General features: G+C 45.2%; 1 protein-coding gene across 7 annotated transcripts in view; it reads left to right on the top strand.

Annotated features, from left to right (window-relative positions):
- MSRA (methionine sulfoxide reductase A) overlaps positions 1-13,361 on the top strand; it is a 433,629-nt gene extending 420,268 nt beyond the window's left edge. For all 7 annotated transcript variants that reach the window (XM_073624832.1, XM_073624830.1, XM_073624831.1 and 4 more), the window contains one exon: positions 12,924-13,361. In XM_073624832.1, the coding sequence (XP_073480933.1) occupies positions 12,924-13,085 (162 nt within the window). In that variant the 3' untranslated portion in view covers positions 13,086-13,361. The remainder of the gene's footprint in view (positions 1-12,923) is intronic.
- The last annotated feature ends 333 nt before the right edge of the window (positions 13,362-13,694 follow it).

Genomic DNA, 13,694 nt, shown 5'->3' with positions numbered 1-13,694 from the left:
CCAGCCCGTTAAATATGGCTGAATTGACGGATCATCGTTGAAAGCTCTTCCTGCATGCTATGTAGATATCAGGGTTGGAAGGAGACTGAGAAGGATACCTTTGTAGTCTGTGTGGTACTCCTAGAGAAACGGGACCAGTGAAGTATATGCCACGTGCTGCCCATGCTCCAGGCTGTGATATAGAAAACGCATTTGCCGCTTTCTCTGGGGTCTCCATTTTTGATTGAACGTAAACTATCGCTATTACTCCTAAAAATCTGTGGCTCTTTTGTACACCTCTTGAGAAGCGTTATTTCCTGTGTGTGTGTGTGGGGGGGGGGGGCAGTGAGTGATCTGTCAAATGGTGTGACTTTTTCTGTAGACGTAGATTAAAAATTTCTCTGTTCTCTCTCTGGAGTGTGGAAATAAATCACAAGTTGATATTTGCAAAGTTTAACACCGCCTGCCTGTTTTTATTTTATTTTATTTTACCCTGCCCGTAGTCATGGGGCTCTTAGAACACCGACAACCCTCCTTTTATCAGTGTCAGTGGGAACATCAAGGAGCTTCACCCCTGGCCTGGACTGGTTCCTAAGATTTCCAATTAACCTTTCACAGATGATTAGACACCCTTACACCCTTCTAGAAAAAATTGCCTGAAACAGGGATTCTTGTTTTGCGTGAGTTTGTGGACCCCTGACCATCACACCTATATGAGGTTGTTGGACATCCCATTCCAAAACCACAGTGATTAATGGGGAGTTGCCCCTCTTTGTGGTTGTAACAGCCTTCACTCTCCTAGAAAGACTTTCCACAAGATTTTAGAGGGTGTCTGTAGGAATTTGTGCCCATTTGTGAGGTCATGTACTAATGTCAGATGAGAAGACATGGCTCGTAATAAGCACTTCAGTTCATCCCAAAGGTGTTCAGTAGGGTTGAAGTTCAAAGGTGTACAATAGGGTTGAAGTCTAAAGGTGTATAGTAGGGTTAAAGTCTAAAGGTGTTCAGTAGGGTTGAGGTCCAAAGGTGTTTAGTAGGGTTGAGGTCCAAAGCTGTTCAGTAGGGTTGAAGATCAAAGGTGTTCAGTAGGTTTAAAGTCTAAAGGTGTTCAGTAGGCTTAAAGTCTAAAGGTGTTTAGTAGGGTTGGGGTCTAAAGGTGTTTAGTAGGGTTGAGGTCTAAAGGTGTTTAGTAGGGTTGAGGTCTAAAGGTGTTCAGTAGGGTTAAAGTCTAAAGGTGTTCAATAGGGTTAAAGTCTAAAGGTGTTCAGTAGGGTTGACGTTCAAAGGTGTACAATAGGGTTGAAGTCTAAAGGTGTTCAGTAGGGTTAAAGTCTAAAGGTGTTCAGTAGGGTTGAGGTCCAAAGGTGTTTAGTAGGGTTGAGGTCCAAAGCTGTTCAGTAGGGTTGAAGATCAAAGGTGTTCAGTAGGGTTAAAGTCTAAAGGTGTTTAGTAGGGTTGGTGTCTAAAGGTGTTCAGGAGGATGGAGGTCCAAAGGTGTTCAGTAGGGTTAAAGTCTAAAGGTGTTCAGTAGGGTTAAAGTCTAAAGGTGTTTAGTAGGGTTGAGGTCTAAAGGTGTTTAGTAGGGTTGAGGTCTAAAGGTGTTTAGTAGGGTTGAGGTCTAAAGGTGTTCAGTAGGGTTAAAGTCTAAAGGTGTTCAGTAGGGTTGACGTTCAAAGGTGTACAATAGGGTTGAAGTCTAAAGGTGTTCAGTAGGGTTGAGGTCCAAAGGTGTTTAGTAGGGTTGAGGTCCAAAGCTGTTCAGTAGGGTTGAAGATCAAAGGTGTTCAGTAGGGTTAAAGTCTAAAGGTGTTCAGTAGGATTAAAGTCTAAAGGTGTTCAGTAGGGTTAAAGTCTAAAGGTGTTCAGTAGGGTTAAAGTCTAAAGGTGTTCAGTAGGGTTAAAGTCTAAAGGTGTTCAGTAGGGTTAAAGTCTAAAGGTGTTCAGTAGGGTTAAAGTCTAAAGGTGTTCAGTAGGGTTAAAGTCTAAAGGTGTTCAGTAGGGTTAAAGTCTAAAGGTGTTCAGTAGGGTTGAGGTCCAAAGGTGTTCAGTAGGGTTAAAGTCTAAAGGTGTTCAGTGGGGTTGAATTATAAAGGTGTTTGGTAGGGTTGAGGTCCAAAGGGGTTCAGTAGGGTTGAGGTCAAAAGGTGTTCAGTAGGGTTTGAGGTTCAAAGTTGCTCAGTAGGGATCTGCTACTGATGGCTTTGTGCCAGATACCACAGCATACCTTCAGAGGTCTAGTGGCATCTATGCCTCGATGGGGGGACCTATTCAATATTAGGCAGGTGGTCATGGCTGATCAGTGTATGGTCTGTATGGAGTATGCAGATCTGAAGCCTTTCATAGGTGCAGTCATGGCAGAGATTACCGGATCACTTTGGTAAGTGCATTACTGTGCACATCATTTATCAGGCTTAGCTGTTCATGTATAGGCTTCCATCACACATATATATTGCCCTTTAAGAATGTTAATTCTGAGAAGTTGTAGTAACACGTCTTGGTTTCCGCTGTCACGCCGCCGATATCTGTGCATGTTTGTGTACGTGCCATGTGTGTAGTGTGACGGCAGCTCCCAGACCTGCCAAAAATCCCATTTTTGCTTGCCATCTGCCATAGCGGAAGGGAACACCTGTCAGGGACAGCTGCTGGATGGGGCGGCGTAGGTAAGAGATGAATCAGTTCCACTCTCGAGTTGGCCGCGTTCAGGTAACACATGGATCGCGCCGTGTAACGCCAAATGTTTTCCTGCACCCTCCTTCTCATCAGGTGCGACACACAACCATGCTGCGTATGGGGTCTAGAGCTATGTCGACCCCCCCTCCCAACAATAACTCTACTGAAGAAAACATACAGCTAAACCTTCCCACAGATGGCACAGTCTTTAATGATTTCTACTATAAAAACCTCTGTTACCTGAAAAAATTACAGAGCATAACCAGAGCTATTTAAAGTAGATCTAACCCAATAACTAAAATTTCAAAGAAGCTTTAAAGATTTCATTTAAATATATTCCTCAATAGCCGCAAAAGATATATCCACTTTTACCTTTGCAAACTCAGATATTGCGTTGTAAAAGTGAACATCATCACTGGGCTGTACATAGCCTGTGCAGAGAGCCGAGATGTGGGAGGGACCCAGGAGGACCCATAAGGCAGCCCTGCAAAATTAGTCACAAGTGCACAGCTTATTTCAGGTCCCGGCAGCTCCCATAGACTATACAATTACGCCCCACTAGGAGGCAAAGCACCTCCTAGCCTTTGGGGTACTTTTGTTCATTTGTTTTCAATAAAGTTGTTGAAACATTGTGGATTGACGGAGTTTAAGTTTAATTTATTTCTCAATAATTCAAAAAGCTGTTTTTAAAGCCCATCTCTGGGAAAAATTAGCATTTTTTTACTATTGGGGTGGCTATTCTCTCCTTGGAGCCACTATCCACTATTTGGGGAACTATTCTTCCCTGGTGGTCTCTATCCCAATGAACACCAATGGTTATGGGGCTATTCCCCCTGGGGTTCACAATCCCACTCACTTTGATTAATTCGGGAGGTATTCTCCCTTGGGGATCCAACATCAGTACCTGACCACTGAATACATTCAAGATGAATTGGAATTCCAGTGGCGCGCCAGGGTCTTGTCATCCAACATCATTACTTCACCTCAACCCTACTGAACATCTTTGGGATGAACTGGAATTTCAATGGTGCCCAGGTCTTCTCATCCAGCATTAGTACCTGACCTCAACCCTACTGAAACATTTGGGATTAATTGGAATTCCAATGGCACTAAGGTCTTCTCACCTAACGTCATTACTTCAATTCAACCCTACTAAACATCTTTGGGATGAACTGGAATTCTAATGGCGCCCAGGTCTTCTCATCCAACATCAGTACCTGACATCAACACCTACTAAACACCTTCGGGATAAATTGACATACCAGTGGTGCCCAGGTCTTCTCATCTAACATACTAATAATAATACTTCACCTCAACCCTACTGAACACCTTTGGAATGAATTAGAACCGTGATTGTGAAGCAGATCTTCTCATCCAGCATCAGTACCTGACTTCACAGATGGGCAGAAATTCCCACAGACACCCTCAAAAATCTTGTGGAAAGTCTTTCTAGAAGAGTGAAGGCTGTTATGGCCACAAAGAGGGGCAACCCCATATTATTGGCCATGGTTTTGGAATGAGATGTCCAACAAGCTCATATAGGTGTGATGGTCAGGGATCCACAAACTCTTGGCCATGTAATGTATATGCAAAAGAAGAATCTCTTTTCTAGGAGGGTGTAGGGGATGTAGCAGGTTTATTGAGAATCTTGGTAGCCAGTTCAGGCCGGTGGTGAAGCTTCTTGATGTTCCTTCTGGCAAAAAAAAAAGGAGGCTGTTATGGCTACAAAGGACAGCAGGGGTCAACTCCATAATAATAGCTATGGTTTTGGAATGGGATGTCCAACAAGGTTATTTAGATGTGAGGGCCACATGGCATAGCTCCCGATTAGAGCCTTAAAATATCCAAAAAGCCAACATCAGATTCAAAAACCAAGAACAACTGAAGTGTTGCTGCTGGCCTCAAAGTGCCCAAAAGCAGAACTTTCAGCAATTATTCATCTTCAGAAAGTCATTTTTTTTTTAGTGCAGGTTTGGACCATGAAAGAGGAAATCTGATTGGATGTTGTTTACCCAGCAGCTTCTTTTCATCCTAAAAAAAATACAGCATCTTGGCTGTGACTTTGGCTACTTTTTTTTTCTACTTATTTTATTTTGCTTTTAACTTCAAGAAATGACCAAATTATCGTGCCAACCCAATTCAGTACACATGGCATCTGGCTTGAGGACCTGTGCCAAGTCACTGCTGATCTGAAGCTGGCACAGGAACGCGTCAGATGGCATGCTGGGAAATGTATGTTGTAAAGAAAACATTCTCCGGTATGAAAGGGAAAGTAAGGTGAAAGGCAATCTATAGACTTTATACAGCAGTGTGTGCACGCGAATGTGGGATAAACAGGTTTAATATCCAAGTACGCCTGACAACGCAACCATCACCTTTGCAGTTTTTATGCTGCTGGTAAAAAATAACATATGTAAATAAAAAAAAATAATAAACTAAAATTTGTTTAGAAATGGTTATAGAAGTAGCAATTTCAATATCAATCCAGTTCACTGAGCAAAGCACGTTCTCAAAGACATGCAATGCCTTTGGCCACCAAATTGGATTCTCCAGCCTTTCACAACCTTTTTACACCAGAGGAACCCCTAAAATAATTTTCAGATCTCAGGGAGCCCCCTAAAAAAAACTTCAGTGGGGGGGTCAATGACAAAATGCTCCTTACATTGGTGGTCAGTAGAAAGACTGCCTCTCTTATATTGGTGACCAGTAGAAAGAATGCAGCCCTCACAGTGGTGGTCAGAATGCAACCCTTACGGACTACTAAAATGATCACTGCTGTCATCCTGCTGGCTTTACCAAGGGGTGTTGTTCCTGGAACTATGCAGGCACCATCGGATTGGAGGTCAGTTAGCCACCACTCATGAAACCCCTAGCAAACTTTGGAGGAACCCTAGGGTTTCACAGAACCATGGTTGAGAAAGGCTGGAGTGCTCAATGGATCTGCCAAGTCAAAGAATACTATTGTCTCTTATTTATAGTACTACAATGAGCTGTCAATCTGACCACACTGTGCTGATATCTCATTTGGACTGCACAATACATATTTGTAACTACAAAACAACCCCCCCTCCTTATAGGGATGAAGAAAGCAAAAGGTGTCCCGTAGTTCTGATACTGCCCTGGGATGACAACAGTGATCCTCCATAGTATTGTCACAAAAGGTCTAGGGTCACTCTGGGACTAGGGATGAGCACAAGTTTGGTCTGAATCTAGGCTCAGACTGAACCCGGAGGCAAGCTGCCATTCCTGACAAAAAAGCACCCAATCAGCCAAAGCTGCAACCCCACCCATCAGTCACATGTAAAAAAGGGGTGGGGATGCTCATGACATTATTGACCTAATATGGTCACAGGGCCATATTTAGTCAATGGCATTACCAAATACCGTATGGTAATGTGATATATTAGGTCAATGATGTCATAAGTAACTCTCCCCTAATTTGTTATGTTGTGCTGTGGGTAACGCCCTAGCCATGGCTGATTGGGTACTGATTTGGCAGGAGTGACAGTTTGCTTCCAGGTTTGCTCCAGACCTAAATTCAGTCCAAACCTGTGCTCATTCTTAGTCCTAGAATGACATAGTGTACTGGAGAACAGGAGGTGTTACTGGTAGAATCACCAAAGAAAATAAAAGTAATGTAGCCACCATAAATTACTAAGAAAGGAAAAGAAATCTCAAAAGCTGCACATCACACAAAACCCTCATCCATAAAGTAGAAGCAGCCCCAGCCTAGACTCTGTCCAGACTATGGCCACCAACGTGTTTCTCCCCGCCCACAGGGCTTAGTCATGGCTGAGGCTGCTTCTACTGTTTGTATGATGTGCCGCCTTTGGGATTTATTTTATTTTTCTTCCTTAGTGCATACTCCATGACCGAAACCCCACCCCCTTACCTGAATTGTGGGGTGCATCTTTCTGGGTAATCCTGTTTTTTTAGTTTTTTTATTTAGCACATCTGCGCCTAAACCACTATATCATGAAGGTCTGACAATGATGAACAAGAGCTACTACAAGTCTCAACTTCCACTGCAGCAGAGGCACTTAACACAAGTTCATAAGCAGAGTTGCGCTAAAAATATTGAATTAAACACCAGTATAAAATAAACAGTCCCAATGTGGTAAATAAATTCTGTGATAGCATCCGCACCATCCGCCACCATTAGTTGAACGATCCAATGGAAATCACTTCCACCATAGGCAAAATGGTCGCTTACCAGATTGCACGGACCTTCTATCACAGAAGGTTAGTGATGCTTGTGGCTCTAAACCCAGCCAGGGACTTTGACCGTCCCAGGAACCTCCTAAAGTATATGGGTCTCCGTCCAGGTACCAATATCACAGGTGGCCCCCAAAATATAAGAAACTCGCTATAGTATAAAAAAATCTTTAAAACTTCAAACAAAGTATAAAATAATGCACTGATAACGACATGAAGTGCATATAATCGCATTGGGAATAGTACAAGCTGGCTATTCGTAGCCACCCGTCCTTCCGGGACTTGAGAAGCGCAGTGACGTCAGAACATCGCTCCGCCCTACGCGTTTGTCATAAGATGACGTTGTGCCCCAGACGATCATTCATCTAATGGTGGCGGATGCTGTGGATGCTATCATAGAATTTATTCACCACATTGGGACTGTTTATTTTTCACTGGTGTTTAATTCAATATTTCTAGCACAACTCTATTTATGAACATTTGCGATTTGGGACTGTGCTATATCTCACAGTGGAGTTTGCGGCTGTATATCCAGAAAAAAACATTTAAAAAAAAGTAATATATTGATTTGCATTTTTAATGAGTGAAATAAGTATTTGATCCCCTATCAATCAGCAAGATTTCTGGCTCCCAGGTGTCTTCTATACAGGTAACTAGCTGAGATTAGGAGCTTTCTCTTAAAGGGCCATGTAACGTCAAATCTTGAGTAAGAACCTCGTTCCCTCAGCCAGAACACTGAAGATGGGTTGTAGATGGGTATTCCAGCATGACAATAACCCAAAACACACGGTCAAGGCAACAAAGGAGTGGCTCAAGAAGAAGCACATTAAGGTCCTGGAGTGGCCTAGCCAGTCTCCAGACCTCAGTCCCATAGAAAATATGTGGAGGGAGCTGAAGGTTCGAGTCACCAATCGTCAACCTCAAAACCTTAATGACTTGGAAAGGATCTGCAAAGAGGAGTGGGACAAAAACCCTCCTGAGATGCAAACCTGGTGGCCAACTACAAGAAACGTCTGACCTCTGTGATTGGCAACAAGGGCTTTGCCACCGAGTACCAAGTCATGTTTTGGGAAGGGGTCAAACACTTATTTCACTTATTAAAATGCAAATCTATTTATAACTTTTTTGCGTTTTTCTGGATTTTTTTTGTTATTCTGTGTCTCACTGTTAGATTAAACCTACCATTAAAATTATAGACTGATCATTTCTTTGTCAGTGGTCAAATGTACAAAATCAGCAGGGGATCAAATACTTTTTTCACTAACTGTATGTTTTATGTTTAGAGGCACTTAACAGACCACACCTGCAGGCAGGATGGTGATGTTGTCACAATTTTAGTCCAGCTGCCAGTTCCTCCAGTCCCATAATAATCTAGACCTGGGGCTGGGGGCATACCAGCGGCGGCTGGTGGGTTTTTGTTTGGGGGGGGCGGCAAACAAGTCCCCCCCCCCCCCCCCCCCCCCGTCTGCCTGTCGGTCCACCGGCACTTACCCCATCTAGGCAGCGGGGATCAGGGCACCAAGCAGTGGCGGGCCAGAGGAGAACCCGGTCCAGGTGTCTGTTCCCAATTGTCTCGTCCCTCTTCAGGTGTGGGAGCGGCTCAGTATGCAACCATATGCAAAGAACAAAACAAAAAAGTCCGGATGGCTGCACTCCAATGAAAATAATTCCTTTATTTAATGTAGATCCATACAACGATCCATACAAACAGTGGCGGGGATCAGGGGCACCAAGCAGTGGCGGGGCAGAGGAGAACCCGCTTCAGGTGTCTGTTCCCAATTGTCTCGTCCCTCTTCGGGTGTGGGCACCAAGCAGCGGCGGGGACCAGGGCACCAGGCAGCGTCGGAAATTTGGCATCGGCGGGCATCCTGACATCGGCCAGCGGCTCTCCTCCTCGCTTCCACCGTGCATCTCCTCCCCTCCTCCTAGGCGTCCCACAGGAGCGCCTGTCCTTTCAGCCAATCGGTTGACGGATATCAGACCCGCTTCCTGATTGCCCGGGAGGAGGATCAGTGTTGCAACAGTGAATATTCATTCGCTGTTGCAATACACCTGGGTGGGCTCCGGAGGCAATGCTCTGCGCCCAGAGCCCACCCTATTTTGAAGCCTATTAGAGCCTCTAGCTCTAGCTTTAATCAGTGCTTCATCACCGCCCACCCCTGTCATAAGAATTCATGCAACCGGCATCCTAAAAGGGGCTGGGCGCATGGATAGGGAGGGCGGCGGCGCCCGTGCACCCACAATGGATGGGCCGCCCTTGGGGTACACACTGCAAGAGCCTGTGCATTGCATTGGAGATTGTGGGGGCAATGCTCTGCAGACTTCAGAGTAGTAGATGCCTATGGATCATAAGATCTTTGTTGCTGCACTTGCTACTTTTTATGGGAAAGGTGAACTAAGCCTTTAAGTAGCTCAGCACCGGTTTCAGAGGGAACTTGGGTGCTCAGGTAACAAAGGCATTGATCCCAGCTTGCGCCTGGAAACGGCACGCTGCGATTTCCATTTAAAAAATCCTCGCAGCACACCAAATCTGATCTTGCCCGTACACAGAGCCTTTTTTTTTTTTTTTTTTTTTTTTTTTAGGCACCGAAGCTGTTAACCGCGCTCGTCGCTATTAACCGTCTATACATTATCATGTCTGAGTATGCAAAAATAGGTCATCTGAGGCTGTACACAGTATGGCAGTTGTAGCTGAATGGTGTGCTGGGCAGAAATGTGTACACAGCCATCTGTCTACAAATCTGTCAGACTTTACAGGCATGGCCCCCGAACAGCCCACAGGGGCCCCGGATCCAAGTGCTGCACAGATCGTCCAACAAAGCAGAGCTCCGCATTAAAGAGAAAATTGCGCGCCCCGCAGCAAATTAATCGTCTGCTCAGCTGATTTAAAGGAACACCCCGGACTGGAAACAAAGCCGTTCTATTCATCTGCCTGTAAAATCTGTTCCGCTTCCATATATCCGGTGCTTGGTTTAGCTGAACGCTGAGGCTGGAAAAAACGAAATGGCGTTCCATTATATCTACTTTAACCAGTTCACCCCCCATAGCCCTGAAGATGACATAAAACCCCAAAGCATGATATATTTTCTCATAGCTCCCAACTGTCCCTGATTTGGAGCAATCTCCCTCTTTCCCCGTCATTTGTCCCTCATTTTGGTCTGATCTATATAGTTGTATATAAAATGCACTTTTTATCTTTCAAAAAGTGTTCCCCAGTGCTAAACCTTTCATCCAAATTATAAATTGCTGCATTTGTAATTTTTAAAAGCCAATATAAATGAATAGTAGTGGTAAAAAAAAAGTCCCTTGTGGATTTAATTAACTTTTTTTTTGGGGGGTTAATTCTCCTTTAAGGGGGCGTGGCAGGGGGGCGTGTCCTATGCCTACATACATTTGCTAGTAGGTGTCCCTCATTCCCATCTCAAAATGGCGGGAGGTATGTTTTGTGAAAGCAGACACCCTAGACTAGTGATGGCGAACCTTGGCACCCCAGATGTTTTGGAACTACATTTCCCATGATCCTCATGCTCTCTGCAGTGTAGTTGAGCATCATGGGAAATGTAGTTCCAAAACATCTGGGGTGCCAAGGTTCGCCATCACTGGCCTAGAGAATAAAATAGTGGTAGCTCCAATTTTTTTTATTTTTTTAAGTCACACGATCTTACCACAAAGGTCTAGGAAATGCAAAATTTCTGTAAAAAAAATACACAAAAGCTAATTATTTTAGGACACACGAACATAATAAAATTACTGGGGGGTGCTATACTGGGTATTGCCTATACTGGGGGTGTTTGTACTGGAGGTGACCGTATTGGGGGGGGTTGTCTGTACTGAAGGGTGTCTGTACTTGGGGAGACTGTACTGGGGGAGACTGTATTAAGGGATTTTAGTACTGGGGGCAACTGTAACGGGGGGGGGGGGGTGTTTGTACTGAAGGGTGACTGTACTGGGGGTGCCTTTACTGGGGGTGTCTGTATTGGGAGGTGTTTGTACAGGGGGGTGACTACTGGGGGTTGCCTGTACTGGGGGTGTCTGTACTGAAGGGTGACTGCACTGGGGGGGTGCTATACTGCGTGTTGCCTATACTGGGGGTGATTGTATTGGGGGGTTGTCTGTACCGAAGGGTGTCTGTACTGGGGGGGAATGTATTAAGGGATGTTAGTGCTGGGGGAGGTGTCTGTACTGGGGAGGTGTCTGTACTGGGGGAGACTGTATTAAGGGATGTTAGTACTGGGGGAGACTGTACTGGGGAGGTGTCTGTACTGGGGGGCCTGTATTAAGGGATGTTAGTACTGGGGGTTGTCTGTACTGAGAGGTATCTGAACTCAAGTGTCTGTATTGGGGGGTGTCTGTACTGAAGAGATGTGTACTGGAAGGTGTCTGCACTGAGGGGGGGTCTGTGCTGGGGGGGGCTATACACTGTGGAACTGTATACTGAGGGGAGGGAGCCTGTACTGAGGAGGGTATGTACTGGGGGTCTCTGTACTTCTGAAATGGGGAAGGGGGTCTGTACTAAAGGCTTAAGCTGGGAGGGGGATCTGTACTGAAAGCGGGAGTCCCGCAACATTTTTTTCTTTAAGAGTCAGCAGCTACAAATACTGCAGCTGCTGACTTTTAAAATAAGGACACTTACCTGTCCCAGGGTCCAGCGATGTCGGCACCCGAGGCCGAACCGTCCCTCGGTCCTCGGATGCTGCAGCCGCCATCTTCAGTAAAGGAATCAGGAAATGAAGCCTTGCGGCTTCACTTCCCAGTTCCCTACTGCGCATGCGCGAGTCGCGCTGCGCAATCCGAATGGTCCCTGCTGTCTCCGGGACCCGTGTGTGTCCCAGCAGACAACGCGGTGGGGGGGACGGGAAGTGGTGTAGACTCCCGTGAGAGTCTATGCCCGGAAATGGGTGCAAATACCTGTCTTAGACAGGTATCTGCACCCCCCTTCCCCTTGAAAGGTGTCAAATGTGACACCGGAGGGGGGGAGGGTTCCGAAAAGCGGAGGTTCAATTTTTGTGTGAACCTCCGCTTGAAGGTGTCTGGACTAGGGGTGGTCTGTAGTGAAGGTGTAGACTGGGAGGGGGAGCTCTACAGAGGTGGTGGGCTGGGAGAGGGGATTTAGGTCTGTGGGGGAAGATCTGTACTGGGGGGACGATTGAGGGTGTTGGTTGAGATTTGAACTGTGGGGCTTGTGCGGAAGATTGGTTCTTGGGTGGGGGGGGGGTGCTTTATTGCTTTAGCTTTTCTTTTCTTCTTTTTTTTTCGTTTGTGGGAAGCAGGAGGGGGATTGAGGTTGCCAAATGAATGGCCCCAGGCACCAGATATGCTAGGTGAACAAGTTGAGATAGGCTGGTCTAATGCTGGCCATACACTATACAAAAAATCGGCCAAACCCATTTTTGAAAAAACGAACATTCAGCCGTGAGAGCAAACGATAGTGCCATCATGTAATGACCGATAAATCATTCACTGGACATAAATGCATCATTTTTTTTTTTTTTTTTTAACATATACATAGTGCCCATAGTGCGGATAGGAAGCCCATCAACCTTTCAAGTTATCGTTCGTTCGGCTGAAAATTTCCAAACTTGTCCTTCGTTTTTTCGGCTCAAAAACCTTCTAACGATTTTGTGCCATTAACTGGCCGAAAAACGAACGAACTGGCCAAATGACCGAATTTCGGCCGATTTTTCGTATAGTGCATGGCCAGCATAACCCTTCCCCGCTCTATCCAAAACTAAAGCGAAAAGTTTTGCCTACACGTTTGTACTTTACTGGCTCAGTCACTACTGGGTTCCATAACATCTCCCATGATACATTGCAAAAAAAGCTTGATTTAGTGTGCATAAGGTGAGCTGCCAATCAGCATGAAGCACTGTAGGGGGTGGTTACAGGCACAATAGTTTTATATGGTGTCATGTCCTGAACTGTGTAATAACCACACTCCCGTAACAAAGTAATAAGGGGAAAAGATTTGTTTCTAATTTCAGAATTTCCTCATTCTTATACAATATCCTGCTAATTAATCAGACTGGCATTCTTATTTGAATTGTATTTTTTTCTTACAGGAATTGACTGCGAAGGGATATGGAAATATTACCACTGAAATCCGAAAGGAGACCTCCTTCTACTATGCAGAGGATTATCACCAGCAGTATCTGAGCAAGGTACCTAATGGGTACTGTGGACTGGGCGGTACTGGCGTCTCCTGCCCAATCGGTCTCAAGTAATCCTTGATAATGTAGTGTAGGGTTAGGTGCCTGCTCCCAGCATACCTACTACAATGTTGGTGGGCAGTGCATGCTGGGGCTTCTAGGTTTTTTACCAAATCAGGTGTCTCGCAGCCATCATCTTTTTCGAGCTTCCCACCAAATATTACCAAATAATATCTTTTCTCAGGACAATCAATGTATACAGCAGCATTGATAATCTGGACTTTCAGCCAAGCTTTACTGTTGAATATTCACATTGCTTGTGCAAACAATAAATTTATTTGCTATGAGAAACAGCCGGCTATGTGTGATTCCTTTTTCATCAATCAGTCCTGTACTAAATAATATCTTATGCTTATGATTTGAACCCATGTTGAAGTAAATCTGTTATGTACCAGTCAAGGTCTGGACAAGAAAGGGAGGGGGCAGGAGAGGTGACTACCCAGGGCACTGGTATCATGGGAGGTGGAGGAGCACCATGAGGAGAATTGTTCTAGGAGGGAAATTTTGGGGGGATGTGCTTGGGGGGGGGGTGATTTGGGGTGGAAAAGGATTTGTGCCAGGAGGTGGGATCATCTGGCATTTGTGCTTGGGGGGATTGGGGAGGAAGAGACTTGTACTAGGAGG

This window comes from Aquarana catesbeiana, linkage group LG04 (genome assembly GCF_042186555.1).
Source record: "Aquarana catesbeiana isolate 2022-GZ linkage group LG04, ASM4218655v1, whole genome shotgun sequence".
Taxonomy (NCBI): domain Eukaryota; kingdom Metazoa; phylum Chordata; class Amphibia; order Anura; family Ranidae; genus Aquarana; species Aquarana catesbeiana.
The sequence above is the reverse complement of the archived record's forward strand: the minus strand, read 5'-3'. Positions and strand labels throughout refer to the sequence as shown.